Source organism: Ovis aries, chromosome 16, assembly GCF_016772045.2.
Source record: "Ovis aries strain OAR_USU_Benz2616 breed Rambouillet chromosome 16, ARS-UI_Ramb_v3.0, whole genome shotgun sequence".
Lineage (NCBI taxonomy): Eukaryota > Metazoa > Chordata > Mammalia > Artiodactyla > Bovidae > Ovis > Ovis aries.
In genome coordinates, this window is record NC_056069.1 from 38,344,351 (window position 1) to 38,366,832 (window position 22,482).

Consider the following 22,482-nt stretch of genomic DNA (forward strand, 5'->3'; position numbering starts at 1 on the left):
ATTCCTGCACCAGAAATATTACAGCACAGGATATCTATTGAGACAGTTGATCGAATTTGAATAAGTTTGTAGATAAGGTAATGTGGTTACACTAATGTCAAATAGTACCTTCATATTGCAGATCAATTTGTTTTCCCCCACTGAGAAGACATAGCTGAAAAGATGACAGTTGTCAATGTGTATGCTTGTAATCTGGCTTCCCTGGTGGCTCAGCAGTAAAGAATCCACCTGTAGTGCAAGAGACATGGGTTCAATCCTAGGATGTGGAAGCTCTCCTGGAGAAAGAAATGGCAACCCACTCCAGTGTTCTTTTCTGGGAAATCCTGGTGGGCTACAGTCCATGGGCTGCAAGAGTTGGACCTGACTGAGAGACTAAACCACAACAACAACACATATACTCACATAGCCTCAAACAATATAGCCCAAACACAGAGGGAGGGACTTGGAAGGGGAAAAAGTGAAATAATTATTAGGAGAGTTTAAAATATTTTCTAAAGAAAAATTTCATACTTTTATAAAAATAGAACATCATTGATGCTCACCAATCCTATTTTATGATTCTCATTCAGAATTATAGTTTCAGCGTTTAGAGGTTCAGTCTTCTGAACCTGGATTTCCAGAGGTGTTTAAATCACGACACTAGCAACTTTCATGAGTGAGTTACTCAGTACTTTCCAAAGAAACTCTGAGCAATAAAGAAAGGTAAGTCACTTTCCTTTGGTAATCAATTTCTGAGATCCTGAGCGTGAGACAATCAGAGATTTTAAGCAGGTACCAGGGAAATGGAGCGTTCCGATGGCCCTAGGAGATCTTTAGGGCAGTTCGAAAGATGGGGTCCCATAACTTCTGGATGGATCCCTGAAAGGGAGTTGGATCGGCACCATTTGGAGGTATAACTTTCTTCGATGTGATTTCGTAAGGTCCCTACCATTACTGGTTCAGAGTGTTTTTCTATCCGGAAAGTGTGGTGATTACGTGGACTGAGAGGGTTAAGTACACTAATCCCTCCTTCCCCCTGCCCAGATTTAGGGAGGGTGAGGACAGAATATCCAATGGTGTAATTTCCTGGGGAGCAGAGTCCAAAGGGCCAGACGGACGTACAGAGCATAGACCCACAGGATCTCTGTCCCCTGTTCCCTGCCTGCGTATTTCCTTCCCTGCCTGCGCGCTGCGTGTGCGGAGGGCGCGCGGGTTCTGGGGCGCCGGGCGTGCAGCCTAGGGCTCGGCTCCGCAGCCTCTCCGGAGCGACGATGGGGGCGCAGCGGGTGCTTCTTCTAGTCATATATTTACTGCCTGCGCTCCTGCTCTCAGAGGCCGCCAAAATCCTGACTATATCCTCACTGGGTGAGTGCTTGGCTGGAGAATCAGGACAGGCTTGTCCCAGGCTCCTGGCCAGGAGTCATGCCAACAGCCCCCTTAATCAGAGAGGCTTTTCATATGGTTTTCCAGGCTGGGCTTGGGTCCTAGGCTGGAGGAGGGAGAGGCTGGCGAGGGTTGTGGGGCAGAGAGAGGTCTCTACTACCAAGGTGAAATTGATAGCCCTGGAGAAGAGGAGCAGTTTCCTATCCTCTCTTTTAATTTGCTCTGGATGCGCTTCCCTGTGGGTACCGCGGGAACCAGAAGTTTTGGTCTGTTTCTGAGCTTGAGACCCCAGGCCGTCTCCTCCACCTCCGCGGTACCTGCGGGATTTTGAAAGGGTCACGTTGAACTTCTGAGGGGTGTGCAGCAGATGCCAGTAGAAAGTAGAAGGCGGAGTCCATAGCAGGCTCTGGGGACAGGTGCTCCTGGGACAGCAGCACGAACTGTTTCCTAACTGGAAAACTGAGCGGGGGGGCAGACGGGAGGACCCCAGGGCAGTGGCGCATTTGGGAGCCCCTCTGTCACCCGTGCTGATGGAAGCTTTTGAAGAAGAGTGGAGCCGTTGATTCTGCGCATTGTGGACCGAGTTTTATTTCCACTACTTTTGCCCCTTAGAGAACAGAAGACAAAAAGGGAAATTTTATCAGGATAAGGAGTCCTCAGAGGATGGAGCTTCTCCAAGAGTTTTATTTGACCCATCCTGTAAAGATGGTGGGCTCCCTAGATTGGTTTTAGATCCCAGAAAACCTGGGGACCCTAGAACTGGGAGAAATCACAGAATCCCTCTTACTGGGCCTCCCCTTTTATTTCCTGAGAGGAAGGCGGAGGGTCAGGGAAATGAGGTGCCTTTTACAAGAGCGCAACAGACCTCTCTCTTGGCACGCACTGGGAATTCACTTATGATTTCTTACCTCAAAACCATCCTCTTCCACAGATTCCACTCTTTTCCTTTTTTACAGTGGGGATTTCTAAAAAGCCTATTATAAACCTATTTTTAAATGATACAGGTAATGGAGAAAAAGTTTTCTCTCTTAAAAGTACACTGTCCTCCAGCCTCAACTCCAAGGACAGAGCTGGGGCAGTTAACCTGGTGCTGGAAGCCCCACCTTTGCCCCTTATGAAGAGCCACGTGAACAGCTGTGTCTATGCCAACCTCTTCCTCGCAAACATTTCTTCCAACAGTTAATGTGAACAACAGCAGGCAGTCTAAGCAGGGGTACTAGGTTTTGGGTAATTTGTGTTACCTCAGGCAACACAAGTATGGATATACAATACTAGAGTAACTCCCACAGATATACACTATGTAGCTCTGTACCACTCTCTGGGTTTCCAGGTGTCTCAGTGGTAAAAAGTCCACCTGCCCATTCAGGTGACCAGGGTTTCCATCCCTGGGTCGGGACGATCCCCAGAGAAGGAAATGGCAATCCACGGCAGTATTCTTGGCTGGGCAATTCCTTGGACAGAGGAGCCTAATGGGCTATATAGTCTATGGGGTCACACAGAGTCGGACATGATTTATCAACTGAGCCCTGCACGTACTACTCACCACTGACCTGATGATTGTGGGACTTTCCTCTAACGACCCCCGCTTCCCAACTTTGGCAAGTCTGTTCCTTCCCTGGAGATCTGGCTTTCTCTGCTGCTGAGACTCACAGATGCAAGAAAAATGCCCCATGATAGTACATAATTTTAGATAGGATATTGGTGTAATGGAGTTCACATCTCTCCCAAGGATTAAGCCTCCTCTTTCTTAAAGATCCCAGGATTGTCCTAGGATGGATGTCCTGTTTCTCATGCATATAAGATACTGCAAGCCCATCCTATGGAGCCCACAGTTTTCCTGCTTGTCTTAATGGATATGAGACATTCAACTGAGAAACTTCCTGTGAAATATATTTGAATCTCAAGCATTTTGGCTCTAAGTGGTGGCTCCACATCTTTTCTTCCAATGGCTGTTTCTTAGAACCAAATTCAAGCTTCCATATTTCTGGCTCCTACTCTAGCATTCATGTCCAAAGAGAAGAATTTCAGAAACAGCTTGGATTGACTGCCTATTAGGAACACTTCATACCCACATGCATGGCACTGGGCCAGAATATCTACCAGTGCAGTTATTTCTTTAGGCTACGGCATCTCCATAAGCCCCCAGCTAAAATGCAGTGTGTGCCTTAGGATCAGGAACTCCAAAGACTTAAACACCAAAATTATATTACATTATTGCAAAGACCAAAAGTCATAAGAGGGAATCTTTAGTGGAGGATTGCCCTAGGTCAAAGATCTGGGCAGGCAGAATATAGGTATCCAGTTTGGGGCTTAACCAGAGTGAGAAACTCATCTTTCTCTACTCACTGTCAACTTTCTGTTATCTTACCCTGGTTTGCCCCACACTTCCACATCAATTTCATACCCTCGGTTCTCATCTTCACAAAAATGATACATATTGTTCCTAGGTGGAAGCCATATTCTACTAATGCAGCGGGTGTCTCAGATTCTTCAGGATCACGGTCATAACGTCACTATGCTTTCTAACAGAGGGAGAAGTCTAGCCTCAGGTATCTTTTTTCATAATTATTGAATTCTTCAATCCCAGCCAAAAAGAGGCAATGCCCTTTGTATGTACTGCTTAACACAACACTTTTTTGAATCTAGTATTGAAATAATGGACAAAATGTGTGTGGGGTGTGTGTGTGTTTATGTTAAGTGCTGGATATCTTTTTTTTTTTTTTTTTTTAGAAAATGTTCCTTCTTCATTTTTTGGAAGCATTTTATTTAAGCTTTTGGAAGCTATTTATTTTTAATTGAAGGATACTTGCTTTACACTATTGAGGTTTCTACCAAACATCAACACAAATCAGCCATAGGTCTATCCATGTCCCCTCCCACTTGAATATCCCTCCCACCTTCATCCCCATTCCACCCCTCTAGGTTGTTGTCGAGCCCCGATTTGAGTTCCCTGAGTCATACAAGTGCTGGATATCCCAATAACCTCTACATCTTATTTGTCTATAGTTTACCTCTTTATCTGGATGTCACTTTATTTCAGGCAAGCCTCCATACATTATTATTGCAAAATCAGTCATCTCATGAGTTGTATATAGCAATGTCAGAAGTTCTTGAGTTACTGAAGCTAGTGGCACTGGTTGAAAGAGTTTCAGCTAAAATGAAGTTATCAATCAATCTGATCAGCTTTTCTCTGTTGACAGATAAGGATACAGAGGCTCAAGGAACTTGAATGATTTGTTTGAGTTCACAAAGCAAGTTAATCAGTTCAGTTCAGTTCAGTTCAGTCACTCAGTCATGTCCGACTCTTTGTGACCCCATGAATTGCAGCATGCCAGGCCTCCCTGTCCATCACCAACTCCCGGAGTTCACTCAGACTCACGTCCATCACTCAGCGTCATTGAGTCGGTGATGCTATCCAGCCATCTCATCCTCTGTCGTCCCCTCTGTTGGGTGAATCTGGTAATTTAAGCTCTGGATTACTCCATCAGAGTTGCTAAAACTTAAAAAAAAAAATTGCAAAATTAAGCAGCTTTGTTGGAAAAAATAAGTCTGAGCAATTATAAAGTTCTGAAGATGAATTTCCAGTTTTGCTCTTGTTTAGACTGTTCTAAAGAGCTCTCTGGTGGCTCCAACGGTAAGGCATCTGCCTACAACGCAGGAGACCTGGGTTCAATCCCTGGGTCAGGAAGATCTCCTGGAGAAGGAAATGGCAACCCACTCCAGTATTCTTGCTTGGAAAATCCCATGGACAGAGGAGCCTGGTAAGCTACAGTCCATGGGGTTGCTAAGAGTCAGACATGACTAAGTGACTTCACTTTCACTTTTCACTTTCATGCATTGGAGAAGGAAATGGCAACCCACTCCACTATTCTTGCCTGGAGAATCCCAGGGACAGAGGAGCCTGGTGGGCTGCCGTCTATGGGGTCGCACAGAGACAGACACGACTGATGTGACTTAGCAGCAGCAGCAGCAGAGATTTCAAAGTTTTAAGATGGATTTTTTTTTCTATTACTGCAAAAAACATCATTGGGATTTTGATAGAGACTGCATTGAATCTGTAGATCATTTTGGGTGGTATTGACATCTTAACAACTGACTCTTCCAATTCATGAATATGGAATGTATTTACATTTATTTGTCTTCTCTAATTTCCTTCAGCATTGCTTTGCAGTTTTCACTTCACAAATCTTTCAACTCTTTGGCTAAACTAAATCCCAAGTACTTTATTCTTTTTGATGCTATTGTATTTAGAATTATTTTGGAAAATATATTAGAGTATTCATTTATAGTATAGAAAGGGAACTGATTTTTATGTGTGAACTTTTTATCTTGCTACTTTGATGAATTCATTTTTTTAGTTCTAACATTTTTTGTGTGTGAAATCTTTAGGGTTTTTAACATGTAAGATTACATCATCTGTGAACAGAGATTCTTTTACTTCTTCCTTTCCAATTTGGATGCCCTTTTTCCCTTCCTTGCTTCCTTTGCCTGACTACTCTGGCTCCATCTTCCATAACTATATTGAATAGAAATAGTTAAGAAGTCTCCTTGCCTTGTTACTGACCTTAGTGGAAAGTTTTCAGTCTTTCTTCACTGAGTATAATTTTTGCTATTGGTTTTTCATATATGGTTTTTATTATGGTGAGGTTCAGTTCAGTTCAGTTCAGTTGCTCAGTCGTGTCCAACACTTTGCGACCCCATGAACCACAGCACGCCAGGCCTCCCTGTCCATCACCAACTCCTGGAGTTCACTCAGACTCAAGATCATCGAGTCAGTGATGCCATCCAGCCATCTCATCCTCTGTCGTTCCCTTCTCCTCTGGCCCTCAATCTTTCCCACATCAGGGTCTTTTCAAATGAGTCAGCCCTTCGCATGAGGTGGCCAAAGTATTGGAGTTTCAACTTCAACATCAGTCCTTCCAATGAACATTCAGGACTGATCTCCTTTAGGATGGACTGGTTGGATCTCCTTGCAGTCCAAGGGACTCTCAACAGTTGAGGTAGTTTCCTTCTATTCCTAGTTTGTTGAGTTTTTTTAAAAATTATGAATGGATGTTGAATTTTATCAAGTGCCTTTTCTGCATCAGTTGAATTGATCATGTGATTTTTATCCTTCATTCTGTTAATCTGGTATCTTTTATCAATTGGTTTTTGTTTACTGAGCTATCTTTGCCTTTGAGGAATAAATCATCATGTATAATCCTCTTCATATTCTGTTGAATTTGATTTGCTGCTTTTTTGTTGAGGGCTTTTGAATCAATGTTCATAAAGGACATTAGTCTATATATTTCCATTTTTCATAGTGTGCTTGTCTGACTTTCCCAGATTGGGAAAGGAATACATCAAGGCTGTATATTGTCACCCTGCTTGTTTAACTTATATACAGAGTACATCATGTGAAATGCCAGGCTGGATGAAGCACAAGCTGGAATCAAGATTGCCGGGAGAAACATCAATAACCTCAGATATGCAAATGATACCACACTTAGCAGAAAGCAAAGAGAAACTAAAGAGCCTCTTGATAAAGGTGAAAGAGAAGAATGAAAAAGCTGGTTTAAAACTCAGCATTCAAAAAACAAAGATCATGGCGTCTGATCCCATCACGTCGTGGCAAACAGATGGGGGAAACAATGGAAACAGATAGATTTTATTTCCTTGGGCTCCAAAATCATGGCAGATGATGACTGCAGCCATGAAATTAAAAGATGCTTGCTCCTTGGAATAAAAGCTATGACCAACCTAGACAGCATATTAAAAAGTAGAGATATTACTTTGCCAGCAAAGGTCCATCTGGTCAAGGCTATGGTTTTTCCAGTAGTCATGTATGGATATGAGAACTGGACTATAAAGAAAGATGAGTGCTGAAGAATTGATGCTTTCAAACTGTGCTGTTGGAGAAGACTCTTGAGAGCCCCTTGGACTGTAAGGAGATCAAACCAGTCAATTGTAAAGGAAATCAGTTTTGAATATTCATTGGAAGGACTGATGCTGAAGCTGAAACTCAATACTTTGGCTACCTGAGGTGAAGAACTGACTCCTTAGAAAAGACTCTGGTGTTGAGAAAGATTGAAGACAGGAGGAGAAGGGGACGACAGAAGATGAGATGGTTGGATGGCATCACTGACTTGATGGACATGAATTTGAGCAAGCTCCAGGAATTGGTGATGGACACGGAAGCCTGGTGTGTTGCAGTCCATAGGGTTGCAAATAGTTGGACACGAGTGCATGACTGAACTGTACTGAACTGTCTGGCTTTGGTAGGAGGGAAATGCTGGCTTCATAAAATGAGTTTGGAAGTGTTTCCGTCTGTTCAACTCTTCGGAACAATTTGAGAAGGAATAGGACGGAGGAGCCTGGTAGGCTGCAGTCCATGAGGTTGCTAAGAGTCAGACACGACTGAGCGACTTCACTTTGACTTTTCACTTTCATGCATTGGAGAAGGAAATGGCAACCCACTCCAGTATTCTTGCCTAGAGAATCCCAGGGATGGGGGAGCCGTCTTTGGGGTCACACAGAGTCGGACACGACTGAAGCGACTTAGCAGCAGCAGCAGCATATTGAGAAGAGGCATTTCTTCTTTAAATGTTTGGTAGGATTTACTAGTGAAACTTTTGGATCCAGGACTTGATTTTATTGAGAGGTTTTGACTGCTGATTTAATTTCCTTATGACTTATAAATCTATTCAAATTTTCTATTTCTTTGTGATTTACTATTAATTGGTTTTATGTCTCTAGGAATTTTAAAATTTCATCTAGATTATCCAATTTGTTGGTGTACAGTTGTTCACAATATTTCTTATAATACTAATTTTTGTATAATTGACAATGACACCATTTTCAATTTGGATTTTAGTAATCTGAGTATTCTCTCTCTCTTTTTTTTTCTTAGTATTTCTAGCTAAATATTTGTCAATTTTATTGATCTTTTCACCCTGGAAGTTGCAAGCCCTCCATGCACTACGAGTTCCAAAATAATTATTTTAGAAGATTCTGTCAGTGCATTTGTTGTTTAGGTGGAGAGACAGATTTTTTTTGCTTCCTACTCTATCATCTTCCCAGAATCCTCCCCACTGTATGTTGACCTAATTTTTTTTCATAGCATATATGTGTGCACAAATATATGTGTATATATTATATACACATTTATATATAACTTAAATACAAAGTATACTACTTACCACGTGTGCATCCTTGGCAGTTTGTTTGACACCCCAGTCATCTTTGTTTTCTCACCCATAAAATGAGGAATACCTTTAACCAAAGGCTTTAAATGGAAACTCTAGCACTTTAAATTGAATGAAAGTGACTGAATATTTGTAAAGTTCTTAATAAGTATTGTCATATGATTAAAGGAATGAGAGGGCAAGAACAAATTGAAAAAGCAAATGTCTAAATATATATAAAATTATTGCAATAAGTAGACTATGATATCATGCTAATATTGATCTGAGTTATGTGACATATTAAATACTTCCCTGTTGGTGTTTTCTTAGATTTAGAAAAAGAGGAACACTCATTCCAGGTCATCAGTTGGCATTCATCTGGAGATCTTGAAAATGAAGTAAGGAAACGTCTGGATTTGTTTGTGACAGAAGCTTTGCACAACAGGTAATTTACTCTCTCAATGAAAGACCTACTATTTTAGTGATACAAATAAATGGATGGATACATGGATACTGGGAACAAGTTTAAGAGCAATAGATGAGTTGATGGATAAATGGATGGAGAGAAGGATGAATGATATGGGGTGGTGGGTAGATGGATGGAGCAGATGATTTTCATACTATCTAGTCTAGTGTACTGTCCTTTTTCCATGAAAAGCATGAATTTCTGCTTTTAGTTGTGGCAGATAATTGTGAGGAATTGTTGCTCCTGGATCTTGTTGGCGATACATCACTTACAGACTTTGTGTGTACTCTCCCCAACACAGAAGGAGGGATAGACAACTTAATTTCTCACTGTTGATAAACAAACCCTACCCACCATTTTATACTTATTTTTTCTCCATTCCTTATATAAATTCAAGAATGGAAAAACACTCATCATGAACACTGATTTTTTTTTCATACCTTAAAATGCTTCTCTTTTAAATACATTAAAAATACCTCAAATACCTTGATGAAGCACAGTGAGAGATGAGTCTGAGAGTTTTTGTCATCATCTGTGATATATAAAAAGTTCTTTATCTCTGACATATAAGAGGAAAGACAAAATCCATGCCTCAGTTGGCTAATTGTAGTGGCTTAACCCACCCCCACCTTCTTTCTTTAAAAATTCTACTCATTATCAAGGTTGTGTTCAAATCTGACTTTTTCTTAAAACTTTCTTACTTTCTAAAACTAGAAGTTCAAATTCTCTCCACTTTAAGAGATCTGATCTAAAGTACTCATTTGAAATTTTGTGTTGTCTTGTGTTGTTAGGCCTATGTTTTTTAAGTCTTGTTTCTTGTTTCTTGTCTTGTTTCTTCTCTTGCAAATTGATTTCTTTGAAGACTGGTTCTACACACACACACATGTTAACTATGGTGGAGCACAAGGCTTCCCTGATGGCTCAGACTGTAAAGAATCTGCCTGCAATGCAGGAGACTTGCGTTCAATCCCTGGGTCAAGAAGATCCTCTGGAGAAGGGAATGGTTACTCTCTCCAGTTTTCTTGCCTGGAGAATTCCATGGAAAGAGGAGCCTGGTGGGCTATAGTTCATGGGGACACCACACAGTGTCGTCTTATAATCTTTTTCAATGAATCAACTTAATTTCAGATAGGATTAATGTTCTACTTTTGAGGACTTTGTACTTCCTATTTTGAATTTACCCTGATATTTGGCAATCATTCTTTATGTAGAATCTTTAAAAAATATAATAGAGGATAATTTCCGCTAATCACCATCACTCAACGTTGATTCTAAAGAGCAGGTAGAGATCTATTGCTAATGCAATAGATCTAATAGATCTAATGCATATTGCTAATGAATTATCAAGCTTATTGGCCTTCTTTAAGTGGGCTGACATGGTGTAGTATTGTACAGGTTATGGGTTTGCTGAGCCATTGATTCTTTCAGTCCTTTGCTAGACTAGGAGGCCCACGGGTCTTCAAAACACCTGTACGTGTGATCTCTGGCCACAAACATTCTTGTCTATTTTTCCCTGGGCTATACAAAAAGGATCATTTTCTTTGCAGGCAGTAGTGGAAAAACATTGATGGAGAATAGTTCCTGGAATAGGGTAATAAATGAGACTTAGTTTGGTGTCAGTAAAAATTGAGCATTAACTTCTATAAATACCCCAGTGAGCATAAAGCAGAAAGACTATTAACAAATTTCAAACAAAGTTTCATTTTTGTTTGTTCTAAATCATTTAACTTTACATTAGAAGGATATAAATCTTATGTTCAGTTTAGAATTTGGATTCTAATATTAATATCAGGAAGTTCTTTGTGTGAGACAAGCTATGCAGGATATATAAGATGGTTTTAAAAAAAGCAAAATCTTCATCAGTATTGATGGACTCTGTCATGAAGTTACTTCCACAGCTTGGCTGGGAAACAAGACAGTCGCTCATAAATCAGTATACAAGTGAAAATAAAACAGAACATCACAGAATATATCAAATAGACATGGAACCACGAGATTTGCTACAGTCAGAGATGGCTCCCAAAGCAGAAGGACCTTGAATTGGCATGATGGTGGGTGAATTTGGATTGGTCAAAGAAAGGAGAGGGGAAGAAGTGAGTATATTTTAGGAAGTAGAAATACCTGGACCAGAGTGGTAGAGTAGAGGATATTTCTTGGACAGTAGTAAAATTGGTGGGTAAAAATAGGCTGTCAGATATGGTCTTTCTTAACTGGGATGTTTTCTTTGAGCTGAAGATTATCCTAAATATTGTGAAATTAAGACCTCCAGTGAGTATTTGTTATTAATTTTTTTTTCTTACAGGAAAGAATCTGAACACTTTGTAAATTTAATGGAAATACTTGGGACTCGATGCAGTTATTTGCTAAGGAGACGTGATATCATGGATTCCTTAAAGAATGAGAACTTCGACCTGATATTTGTTGATACCTTTGACTTCTGTGCGTTTCTAATTGCTGAGAAACTTGGGAAGCTGTTTGTGTCCATTCTTCCCACAGTAGTTAGCAGACTGGACTTTGGCCTGCCAAGCCCCTTGTCTTATGTTCCAGTATTCCAGTCTTTCCTAACTGACCATATGGACTTCTGGGGTAGAGTAAAGAATTTCCTGATGTCACTTGTTTTCTCTGTGGAGCAGTGGCAAATACACTCTACCTTTGACAACACCATCAAAGAGCATTTCCAGGAAGGTTCTAGGCCAGTTTTATCTCATCTTCTAAAGAAAGCAGAGCTGTGGTTTGTCAATTCTGACTTTGCCTTTGAATTTGCTCGGCCTCTGTTTCCCAACACTGTGAATGTTGGAGGCTTAATGGTCAAACCTATTAAACCAGTACCACAGGTAAGTAAAACCTGAGAGTGTGGATTTCATGCAGAGGTCTTCAGTGCAGAGTTGGGGTCTGCTCCTGCCACTGGGATCCTGGAATTTGAGTAGAGTAAGATAGGCAAAACACCTAGTATATACCTTTTAATTTAATTTTTCTATTTTGTATTTTATTTTTCTGTTGTAAGACACTTAATATGAGATTTACCCTCTTAACAAGTATTTAACAGTGCAACACATTATTATTGACTATAGGTGCCATGCTATATAGCAGATTTCTAGATCCTATTCTTTCTGGTTCACTGAAACCCTGCCTCCATTGGAAAGTAGCTACCCATTCCCCCCTCCTCCAGTCCCTGGAAACCAGCTTCCACTTTTTGATTCTATGAATTTGGCTATTTTAGATACTTTATTTATTTATTTTTAAAATTTAAATTTATTTATTTTAATTGGAGGCTAATTACTTTGCAATATTGTATTGGTTTTGCCACACATCAACAAGAATCCGCCACGGGTGTACACGTGTTTCCCATCCTGAACCCCATACCAGTGAAATCCTGCTGTATTTGCCCTTCTGTGACTGACATTTCATTTAGCATGAAATGAACCTCAAGGTTCATTCATGTTTTCACATATTGAAAAATTTCCTTGTTTACAAAGCTAAATAATACAAGCTAATTGTATGTTTATACTGTTGTTGTTCAGTCACCAAGTCATGCCCAACTCTTTGTGACCCCATGGACTGAAGGCAGGTTGCAGGCAGAAGGGAAAGAGGGCGTTTATACTACAGAGGATGTTTATACTACAGTTGCTTTAAGCATTCATCTTTTGATGGAAATTTAGGTTGTTTCCACATCTTGGCTATTGTGTAGAGTTCTTCAATGAGCATGGGAATATAGATATCTCTTTCAGATTGTAATTCCCATTCATTTATGTATATACACAAAACTAGGATTGTTGGGTTATTTTATTAGTTCTATTTTTAATTTTTTGATGATTCTCTGTATTATTTTACATAGTGACTGCACAGTTTTGCATTCCTGACAATAGTGTGTAAGTGTTGCAACTTTCCCACATCTTCAACATATGTTGGTTAATACATGCTTTATGTATTTAAGTGGAAGATCCCCCCTGGAGAAGGAAATGGGAACCCACTCCAGTATTCTTGTCTGGGAAATCCCATGGACAGAGGATCCTGGCAGGCTACAGTCCATGGGGTTGCAAAGAGTCATACACGGCTTAGTGACTAAACAACAAAACAACAACATCATGTTGGCTGCATATATATTTATAATTTTGTATCTTCTTCTTGGATTAATCCCTCGATCATTATGTGATGTCCTCCTTTTCCTCTTATTATAGTTTTTGTTTTAAAGTCTATTTTGTCTGATGTGAGTATTGCTACCCTGGTTTTCTTTTGATTTCCATTTGCATGGAATACCTTTTTCCATTCTCTCACTTTCAGTCTGTGTGTGGTTTTAGATCTGAAGTAAGTCTCTTATAGGAAGAATATATATGGGTCTTGTTTTTGTATCCATTCAGCCACTCTATGTCTTTTGTTTGGAGTATTTCATTCATCTACATTTAAAGTAATTGTTGATAGGTATGTCCTTATTGCTATTTTGTTGTTTTAAGGTTGTTTTTGTAGTTTTTTGTTCCTTTCTTCTTCTTTTGTTCTCTTCCATTATAATTTGATGACTATCTTTAGTGTTATGTGTAAATTTCTTACTCTTTGTGTGTGTATCTATTATAGATTTTTGATTTTTGATAACTGTGAGGTTTGTATATAGCAATCCATTTACGTGATTATTTTAAGTTGCTAGTCTTAATTCCAAATGCATTTTATCAAGTCTGATTTTTTACTCCCTCCCTCCTCATAACTGTTTTCTTGCAATATATTTTACTTCTTTTTTGGTTTTATGTACATCTTAACTGCTTCTTGTGGAAATAGATGACTTTACTACTTTTGTCCTTTAGTATTCATACTAGCTTTGCATGTGGTTGATTTACTACCTTTACTGTATATTTGCTTTCACCAATGTGTTTTTCCTTTTATAATTTACATGTTTCTAATTGTGGCCTATTCCTTTCTGTTTTGAGAGGCCCTGTTAACATTTCTTGTAAAGCTGGGCTGGTAGTACTGAACTCTCTTAGCTTTTTGCTTGTCTGTAAAACTTTTGATTTCTCCATCAAATCTTAATGAAAGTATTCTTGTTTGTAGATTTTTCCCTTTCATCACTTTAAATATGTTGTGCCACTCCTTTCAGGCTTGCAGAGTTTCTGCTGACAAATCAGCTGATACTGTTATGGGAGTTCCTTTGTACATAACTTGTTGCTTTTCCCTTGATGCATTTATTATTCTCTCCTTAACTTTTGCCATTTCAATTACAGTGTGCGTTGGTATGGTCCTCTTTGGGTTAATCCTGTTTGGGACTCTCTGTGATTCCTGTACCTGGATGTCTATTTCATTTCCCAGGTTAGGGAAGTTTTCAGCTATTATGTCCTCATAAATGTTCTCTGCCCCTTTCTCTCTCTCTTTTCCTTCTGGACCACTGCAAAGTGTTAGTATGTTTGATATTGTCCCCAGGGTCTCTCAAACTGTCTTCACTTCTTTTGATTCTTTTTCCTTTCCCATTCAGCTTCAGTGATTTCCTTTACTCTGTCTTCCAGTTCACTGATCGATCCCTCTGTATCATCTACTCTGTCAGTTCCTTCTAGTGCATTTTCCACTTCAGTTAGTGTATTTTTCACCTCCATTTGGTACTTCTTCATATTTTCTAACTTTTTGTTAAAAACTGCTAACTTCTCACTTTGTTTATGCATTCTTCTCCTAAATTCTTTGATCATCTCTATGGTCATCATCTTGAATTCTTTTCCTTATTTTGGTAGATTGCTTATATTTACTTCACTTAACTCTTCTGGTATTTTATCTTATTTATGAATACTTGCTTGGATCATATTCCTCTGAAACTTCATTTTGCCTAATTTTCTATTTTCATTTCTATGTACTTGTTAGGTTGGTTACTTTTCCTGACTTTGGAGAAGGGATCTTTTGTAGGAATCATCCTATATGTCACAGCAGTGCACACCCCCTTCCCTGCTTACCAGAGCTATATTTTCTAGGACTGTCCCTTATGTGGGCTGCATGGATTCTTCTGTTGTGCCAGGTTGACTGCTGTGGATGGTCTGGTAGGTGTGACTTGACCCTGGTCCAGTTGGTTGCCAGGCCTTGCTTTGTGGGGCAGTTGGCAAGCTGCTGGTTAGCAAGGTTGGATCATGATGCCATTGACTGCAGAACCCCAGGGGATCCTGGAGCTAGTGCTGCGGACTCACCACAACCAGTTCTTTTTAACTTCTAGTGAAAGTCCTGGTTAAAGCAGTAAGACCAAAAAAGAAAAAAAAAAAAAGGAACAAAAATCATATATATTAGGAAGGAAGAAATGAAACTGTTTTTATTCACAGATAAAGGATGGTCCATGCAAAAATAAAAAAAAGTCAAGAAAAAATTGACTGGAACTAATTAGTAATTATAGGAATGTCACAGAATATATGTTTAATGTACCTTTCCTATATATAAGCAATGTACAGGGGGAATGTGAAATTTAAAACATAATCTTATATATTGTGTGCATGCTCAGTTATGTCTGACTCTTTGAAACCCCATGAACTGTAGCCCACCAGGCCCTTCCGTCCATGGGATTATTCAGGCAAGAATAATCATTTTCCTTCTCTAGGGAATATTCTTGACCCAGGGATCGAACTTACATCTCCTGTATCACCAGGCAGATTCTTTACCACTGCACTACCTATATTAGTATTCTGCAAAACGAAATACTTAAAAATAAATCTAATAAAATATACACAAAATTTATATGAGAAGACATACAAAACTCAGATGAAAAAAATCAAAGAACTAAATAAATGGAGAGATATTCCATGTTAATGGATAGGAAGACTCAATGTTGTCAAGATGTCAGTTCTGTTCAGTTTGGTCTAAAGATTCATTGTAAATCCCAATCAAAATCTCAGTAAGTTATTTTGTGAATACTGACAAACTGATCCTCAAATTTGTATGGAGAGGCAAAAAGCTTGAAGAGCTAATGCAATATTGAAGACAGAACAAAGTTGAAGAACTGACATTACTCAACTTTACCACTTACTGTGAAGGACAGTAATCAAGACAGTGTGGTCTTAGAAAAAGAATAGACAAAAAAAAAAAAAAAAAGAATAGACAAATCAGATGCACATGAATTTAGTCAGCTGATCTTTGACAGTGGATTAAAGGCAATACCATGGAGAAAAGATACTTTCCAACAATCATTGCTGAAGCAACTGGACATTTACTTGCAAAAAAATTGAATCTAGACCCAGACCTTACCTGCTCAACAAAAATTAACAAAATATGGGTAATATGCTTAAATATAAAATGGAAAAGTATAAAATGCCTGCTGCTGCTAAGTCGCTTCACTTGTGTCCGACTCTGTGCGACCCCATAGACGGCAGCCCACCAGGCTCCCTCGTCTCTGGGATTCTCCAGGCAAGAACACTGGAGTGAGTTGCCATTTCCTTCTCCAATGCATGAAAGTAAAAAGTGAAAGTGAAGTCGCTCAGTCGTGTCTGACTCTTAGCGACCCCATGGACTGCAGCCTACCAGGCTCCTCAATCCATGGGATTTTCCAGGCAAGAGTACTGGAGTGGGTTGCCATTGCCTTCTCCAATAAAATGCCTAGAAGATAACATAGGAAAAACTCTAAGAAATAGAGTCTGGTGATTACTTTTTAGACATAAAACCTAGGATATATTCTATGAAAGAAAGAGTTAATAGGTACATTACAAGAGTTAATAAGTATGTTAAATTGAAATTAAAATTATCTGTCCCGAGAAAGACCTTGTCAAGAGAATCAGGAGAGAAACCACAGATTGGAAAGAAATATTTGCCAAAAACCTACCTGGTAAAGACTGATGTTAAGAATATACAAAGAATACTTAGAACTCAAGAACACACAAAAAAATCAATTAAAAAATGGTCCACAAACCTTAACACATACCTCAACAAAGAAGCTATACAGGTTTCCAAAAAGAATATGAAGAAGACACACAGCAAAATATTCTCCCAGCATGTCTACCTCAGTCCCCAGAAGGCCCACCAGGCCCTAATGGGCCAGGACGGCAGACTGTACTCCCCCAGGCTCTAGCTCCTCTGATTTGACATTGGAATACTCCTAAATGACCATATCTGCCTGGATCTAGAATGAGGGTTGAGGATGACTCTGGTACTGGGGTCATGTTTTCAATGAAGAAAGAGATTGCCACCACTTCAACTTTCCTCTTTCATAAAACATTGTGATACATGAAAGCTCTGGGTCTAGACATTGGTGCTGCAGTCTTAAGGACCTCATATGCAATGTGCACCATTATGCTGGCTGGTTACCTAAAGCTCTCTTCACATCCATTTGTGAGTATTTAAAGTATTTATATGGGAAAATGTGTCCCAAGGTTTCACAAAAATTTCTTCAAGGCCATCTATCCAGAGGATCTGAGCCTGGTGCAGAGGGCACTGAGCTGTCGTAGAGGCTACGGGAACAGTTTCAAGGCAGTGAACTCTAACTGTTAACAGGAGAGTATGTTCAGTAAATAGATGATTTTCATCTTTTCGCTGTCTAGGCTTTTATTGACCACAGTATTCACCTCCTTTCCATTCCTACCTCTCTCCAGGAACTTGAGAATTTCATTGCCAAATTTGGAGACTCTGGTTTTGTCCTTGTGGCCTTGGGCTCCATCGTGAGCAGATATCAGTCCCAGGAGATCCTCAAGGAGATGCATGCTGCCTTTGCTCATCTCCCTCAAGGGGTGATATGGAAGTGTACGCCTTCTCACTGGCCCAAAGATGTCAAATTGGCAGCAAACATAAAAATCATGGACTGGCTTCCTCGGAATGACCTCTTGGGTAAGGACTTTCCAAGTCTATTTCTCTCGTCCTTATGTATCTTTGGGGTTCATTAAGGCTCTGAACTCTAGTTAGGCAGTCCTGTTCATATGAGAAGAAGCAGCTGATAAATGAAGGTAAGTATTCCAAGGAATGGAACAGCCAAACTGGAGTTGTTGAAAAATCAGGCTATACTTCCAAAATGCCCCAAACAGCATTTCCTTTTCTTTTCCATTTCTGATACCTGCAGCCAGAAGTGATATCACTTTCAGTTTATTTTGACCATACCTTATCTGGCACTAAAGAGGGTTGCTCAAACACAATCCAAGATGATTTGTCAACAGTTTGTCTGAGAACTCATATAAGGGGGCACACTGTCACTGTTTCCCATGGTCTCTTGAGCCCTTGTTCAGCCACGTTTTTTGTTGTTGCTCAGTTGCTACGTCATGTCCAACTGTTTGCAATCCCAAAGACTGCAGCATGCCAGGTTCCTCTGTCCTCCACTATCTCCCAGAGTTTTCTCAAATTCATGTCCATTGACTTGGTGATGCTATTGAACTACCCTCTGCCACCCCATTCTCCTTTTCAGCTACATACCATTATACAAACATATGTCCATACATATTGATACATTCTCCTTAGTACCACAGATGTGAGCAACTCATACCTTTACAAAGTTGATGCTGGTGGTGTCTGAAGGGTGTGCCATAATGTCTACATGCCGTACTGAGTAATCTCACAGCTGGTTATTTGGTTCATCAAATCCTTTGGTAGTAGAGAGATCATTACATCCAAAAAGGTTTTCTTTGTCTCTTTACTGTTTTTTGGACACTCTTCACTGTCACACTGACTGAATCAGAGGGTCATAGCCAAAATTGTGGTTCAAAAACATATTGGGGAATTTAAGATAGAGAGTTCCGAACACTGAATTAAGAAGGCATGGGGTAGGGAAAAGAAGTCCCCCTTCCAAAGAAACCAAGTGGATTCTGATTCACATCCCTATTGAGAGGCAGAGTTTGAAATGAACTCTTCACTAACTTTTTGTTTTAGTTTTCTGTTAATAAGGGTACAGACTCGAAAATGGCAGAATGATCTCAGTTTGTTTCCAATACAAACCATTCAGTATCACAGTAATCCAAGTCTATGCCCCAACCGCTAATGCCAAAGAAGCTAAAGTTGAACGGTTCTATGATAACCTACAAGAATTTCTAAAACTAACATCAAACAAAGATGTTCTCTTCATCTTAGGGGATTGGAATGCAAAAGTAGGAAGTCAACAGATACCTGGAGTAACAGGCAAGTTTGGCCTTGAAGTACAAAATGAAGCAGGGCAAAGGATAACAGAATTTTGTTAAGAGAATGCACTGGTGATAGCAAACACCCTCTTCCAGCAACACAAGAGACAACTCTGCACATGGACATCACCAGATTGTCAATACCGAAATCAGATTGATTATATTCTTTGCAGCCGAAGATAGAGAAAATCTATACAGTCAGCAAAAACAAGACTGGGACCCGACTGTGGCTCAGATCAGAAACTCCTTATTGCCAAATTCAGTCTTAAATTGAAGAAAGTAGGGAAAGCCACCAGACCATTCAGCTATATCCTAAATCAAATCCCTTACGATTATACAGTGGAAGTGACAAATAAATTAAAGGGTCTAGGTCTAATAGAATGCCTGAAGAACTATGCATGGAGGTTCGTGACATTGTACAGGAGATGGTGATCAAAAGCATCCCCAAGAAAAAGAAATGCAAAAAGGCAAAATGGTTGTATGAGGAGGACTTACAAATAGCTGAAAGGCAAAGGAGAAAAGGAAAGCCATATCCAACTGAATGCAGAGTGCCAAAGAAAAACAAGGAGAGATAAGAAAGCCTTCCTCAGTGATCAGTGCAAAGAAATAGAAGAAAACAATAGAAAAGGAAAGACTAGAGAGCTCTTCAAGAAAATTTGAGATACCAAGGGAACATTTCATGCAAAGATGGGCACAATAAGGACAGAAATAGTATGGACCTAAGAGAAGCAGAAGACATTAAGAAGAGGTGGCAAGAATACACAGAAGAACTATACAAAAAAGATCTTCATGACTCAGATAACCATGATGGCATGATCTCTCACCTAGAGCCAGACATCCTGGAACATGAAGTCAAGTGGGCCTTAGGAAGCATCACTAGGAGCAAAGCCAGTGGAGGTGATGAAATTCCAGCTGAATTATTTCAAATCCTAAAAGATGATGCTGTGAAAGTGCTGCACTCAATATGTCAGCAAATTTGGAAAACTCAGCAGTGGCCACATGACTGGGAAAGGTCAGTTTCATTCCAATCCCAAAGAATGGCAATGCCAAAGAACGTTCAAACTACCACACAGTTGCACTCATTTCACACGCTAGCAAAGTAATGCTCAGAATCCTTCAAGCTAGGCTTCAACAGTACATGAACCAAGAACTCCAGATGTTTAAGTTGGATTTAGAAAAGGCAGAGGAACCAGAGATCAAATTGCCAACATCTGTTGGATCATAGAAAAAGCAAAAGAGTTTCAGAAAACATCTACTTCTGCTTCACTGACTACGCTAAAGCCTTTGACTGTGTGGCTCACAATAAACTGTGGAAAATTCTTAAGGAGATGGGAATATCAGATCACCTTACCTTCCCCCCTGAGAAACCTGTATGCAGGTCAAGAAGCAACAGTTAGAACTGGACAAGGGAAAACAGACTGGCTCAAAGGAGGAAAGAAGTAGGTCAAGGCTGTATATTGTTAGCCTGCTTATTTAACTTATATGCAGAGGACATATGAAATTCCAGGATGGATGCAGCACAAGCTGGAATCAAGATTGCTGGAAGAAATATCAATAACCTCAGATATGCTGATGATACCACTCTTATGGCAGAAAGCAAAGAGGAACTAAAGAGCCTCCTGACGAAGGTGAAATAGGAGAGTGAAAAAGCTTGCTTAAAACTCAGCATTCAGAAAACCTAAGATCATGGCATCCAATCCCATCATGTCATGGCAAACAGATGGGTAAACAATGGGAACAGTGAGAGACTTTATTTTCTTGGGCTCCAAAATCACTGCAGATGGTGACCACGACCATGAAATTAAAATGCTTGCTCCTTGGAAGGAAAGCTTTGACAGACCTAGGCAGCATATAAAAAAGCAGAGACATCACTTTGCCTACAAATGTCCATATATGGTTTTTCTGGTGGTCATGTATGGATGTGAGAATTGTACCGTAAAGAAGGCTGAGCACCCAAGAACTGATGCTTTTGAACTGTGGTGTTGGAGATGACTCTGAGAGCCCCTTGGACTGCAAGTATATCAGTCCATCCTAAAGGAAATCAATATTCATTGGAAGGACTGGTGCTGAAGCTGAGGCTCCAATGCTTTGTCTACCTGATGTGAAGAGCCGACTCATTAGAAAAGACACTGATGCTGGGAAGGATTGAAGGCAGGAGGAAAAGGGGCAACAGAGGACAAGATGATTGGATGGTATCACCAACTTGATGGATATGAGTCTGAGCAAGCTGTGGGAGATGGTGAAGGACAGGGAAGCCTGGCATGCTGCAGTCCATGGCATCGCACCGAGTTGTACGTGACTGAGTGACTGAACAACAGCAAAAGTAAGGGTGAGGTAGGCAAAGAGGAACTGGAAATAATGAAATGTATGGTCCATTATTCCCTACCTTAAAGATTTCTCATAAAATTGAGGAGAAAATACTTGTAGTGTTAAGTTTTATAAATGCCACATGAGTTGTTATGTCAATGATAGTGTTAAGAATTCAGATAAATGAGAAATGAATCGGTAGTGGAGAAGAGAGGGAGAGACCCAGAGAGAAAAAGATCAAGTGAGCTAAAGACAAAGAGACAGAAAGAGAGAGAGAGAGAAACAGAGGCATAGAGAAAGACTGTGTGAGAAAGTAATAGAGAGGGAACAGAGATGAGAAGCAAAGAGACGGGGTAGAGATGGATGGATGGATGGATGGATGGATGGATGGATGGATGGATGGATAGACGGATGGATGAATAGGTGGGGGGAGGAATATGCCTTGCTTTTCACTCTTCTCTGCAGCTTTCCTTGGGTTCTGAGTCTTAGATGGATTAGGGCTGAGGTGAGACGTTTCTGTACAGAGACAAGAGCAGAATCTGTGTCTTAGAATATTCACCCTTGAATGTGTCCTGAGATAAGTCAGTAAATTCATTTTTTTCACAGCATGTTGAGATCCCTTTTTACATTCTTTTTGCCCTTGTTGCTTTCCTTGTTGTCCTGAAACTTTCATCCTGAGGTGTCCTGCTCTCTTTCTAATTTGTAACAGCGCACCCTCGCATCCGCCTTTTTGTCACTCATGGTGGGATGAATAGTATCATGGAGGCCATCCAGCATGGCGTGCCCATGGTGGGGATTCCTGTCTTTGAAGACCAGGATGAAAACCTGCTCCGAGTAGAAACCAGAAAGTTTGGTGTCTCTATCAAGTTAGAGCAGATGAAGGCTGAGACGTTGGCTCTGAAGATGAAGCAAGTCATGGAAGACAAGAGGTGTGCAGCTCTCGGGGCTTGTGGTTCCTTAATGCTTGATGGAGGCATAAGCCATGATGGGCACCACGTGGGTCTTATTGCAGTAAAAGCTGAAACTTCCAGGACACAGAATAATATGGGTGTACTTTTATATGTTAGCACTTTCAGCACTAAGCATGGGTCTTTGCGTGCAGGAATCAATTTGAACTTTTCAAGCGGACCCAGTTGGATAGTGGCAA

At 40.1% G+C, this 22,482-nt stretch overlaps 1 protein-coding gene across 2 annotated transcripts in view; it reads left to right on the forward strand.

Annotated features, from left to right (window-relative positions):
* The first annotated feature begins 1,147 nt into the window (after positions 1-1,147).
* Positions 1,148-22,482, forward strand: part of LOC101110449 (UDP-glucuronosyltransferase 3A1-like) — a 28,184-nt gene continuing 6,849 nt past the window's right edge. Inside the window, exons 1-7 of one of the 2 annotated variants that reach the window (XM_042233868.2) lie at positions 1,148-1,344; positions 3,810-3,911; positions 8,856-8,970; positions 11,294-11,825; positions 14,931-14,996; positions 17,523-17,754; positions 22,045-22,264. In XM_042233868.2, coding sequence (XP_042089802.1) covers positions 1,251-1,344; positions 3,810-3,911; positions 8,856-8,970; positions 11,294-11,825; positions 14,931-14,996; positions 17,523-17,754; positions 22,045-22,264 — 1,361 coding nt within the window. In that variant the 5' untranslated portion in view covers positions 1,148-1,250. The remainder of the gene's footprint in view (positions 1,345-3,809; positions 3,912-8,855; positions 8,971-11,293; positions 11,826-14,930; positions 14,997-17,522; positions 17,755-22,044; positions 22,265-22,482) is intronic. The other variant, XM_004017050.6, reaches the window with a different exon arrangement.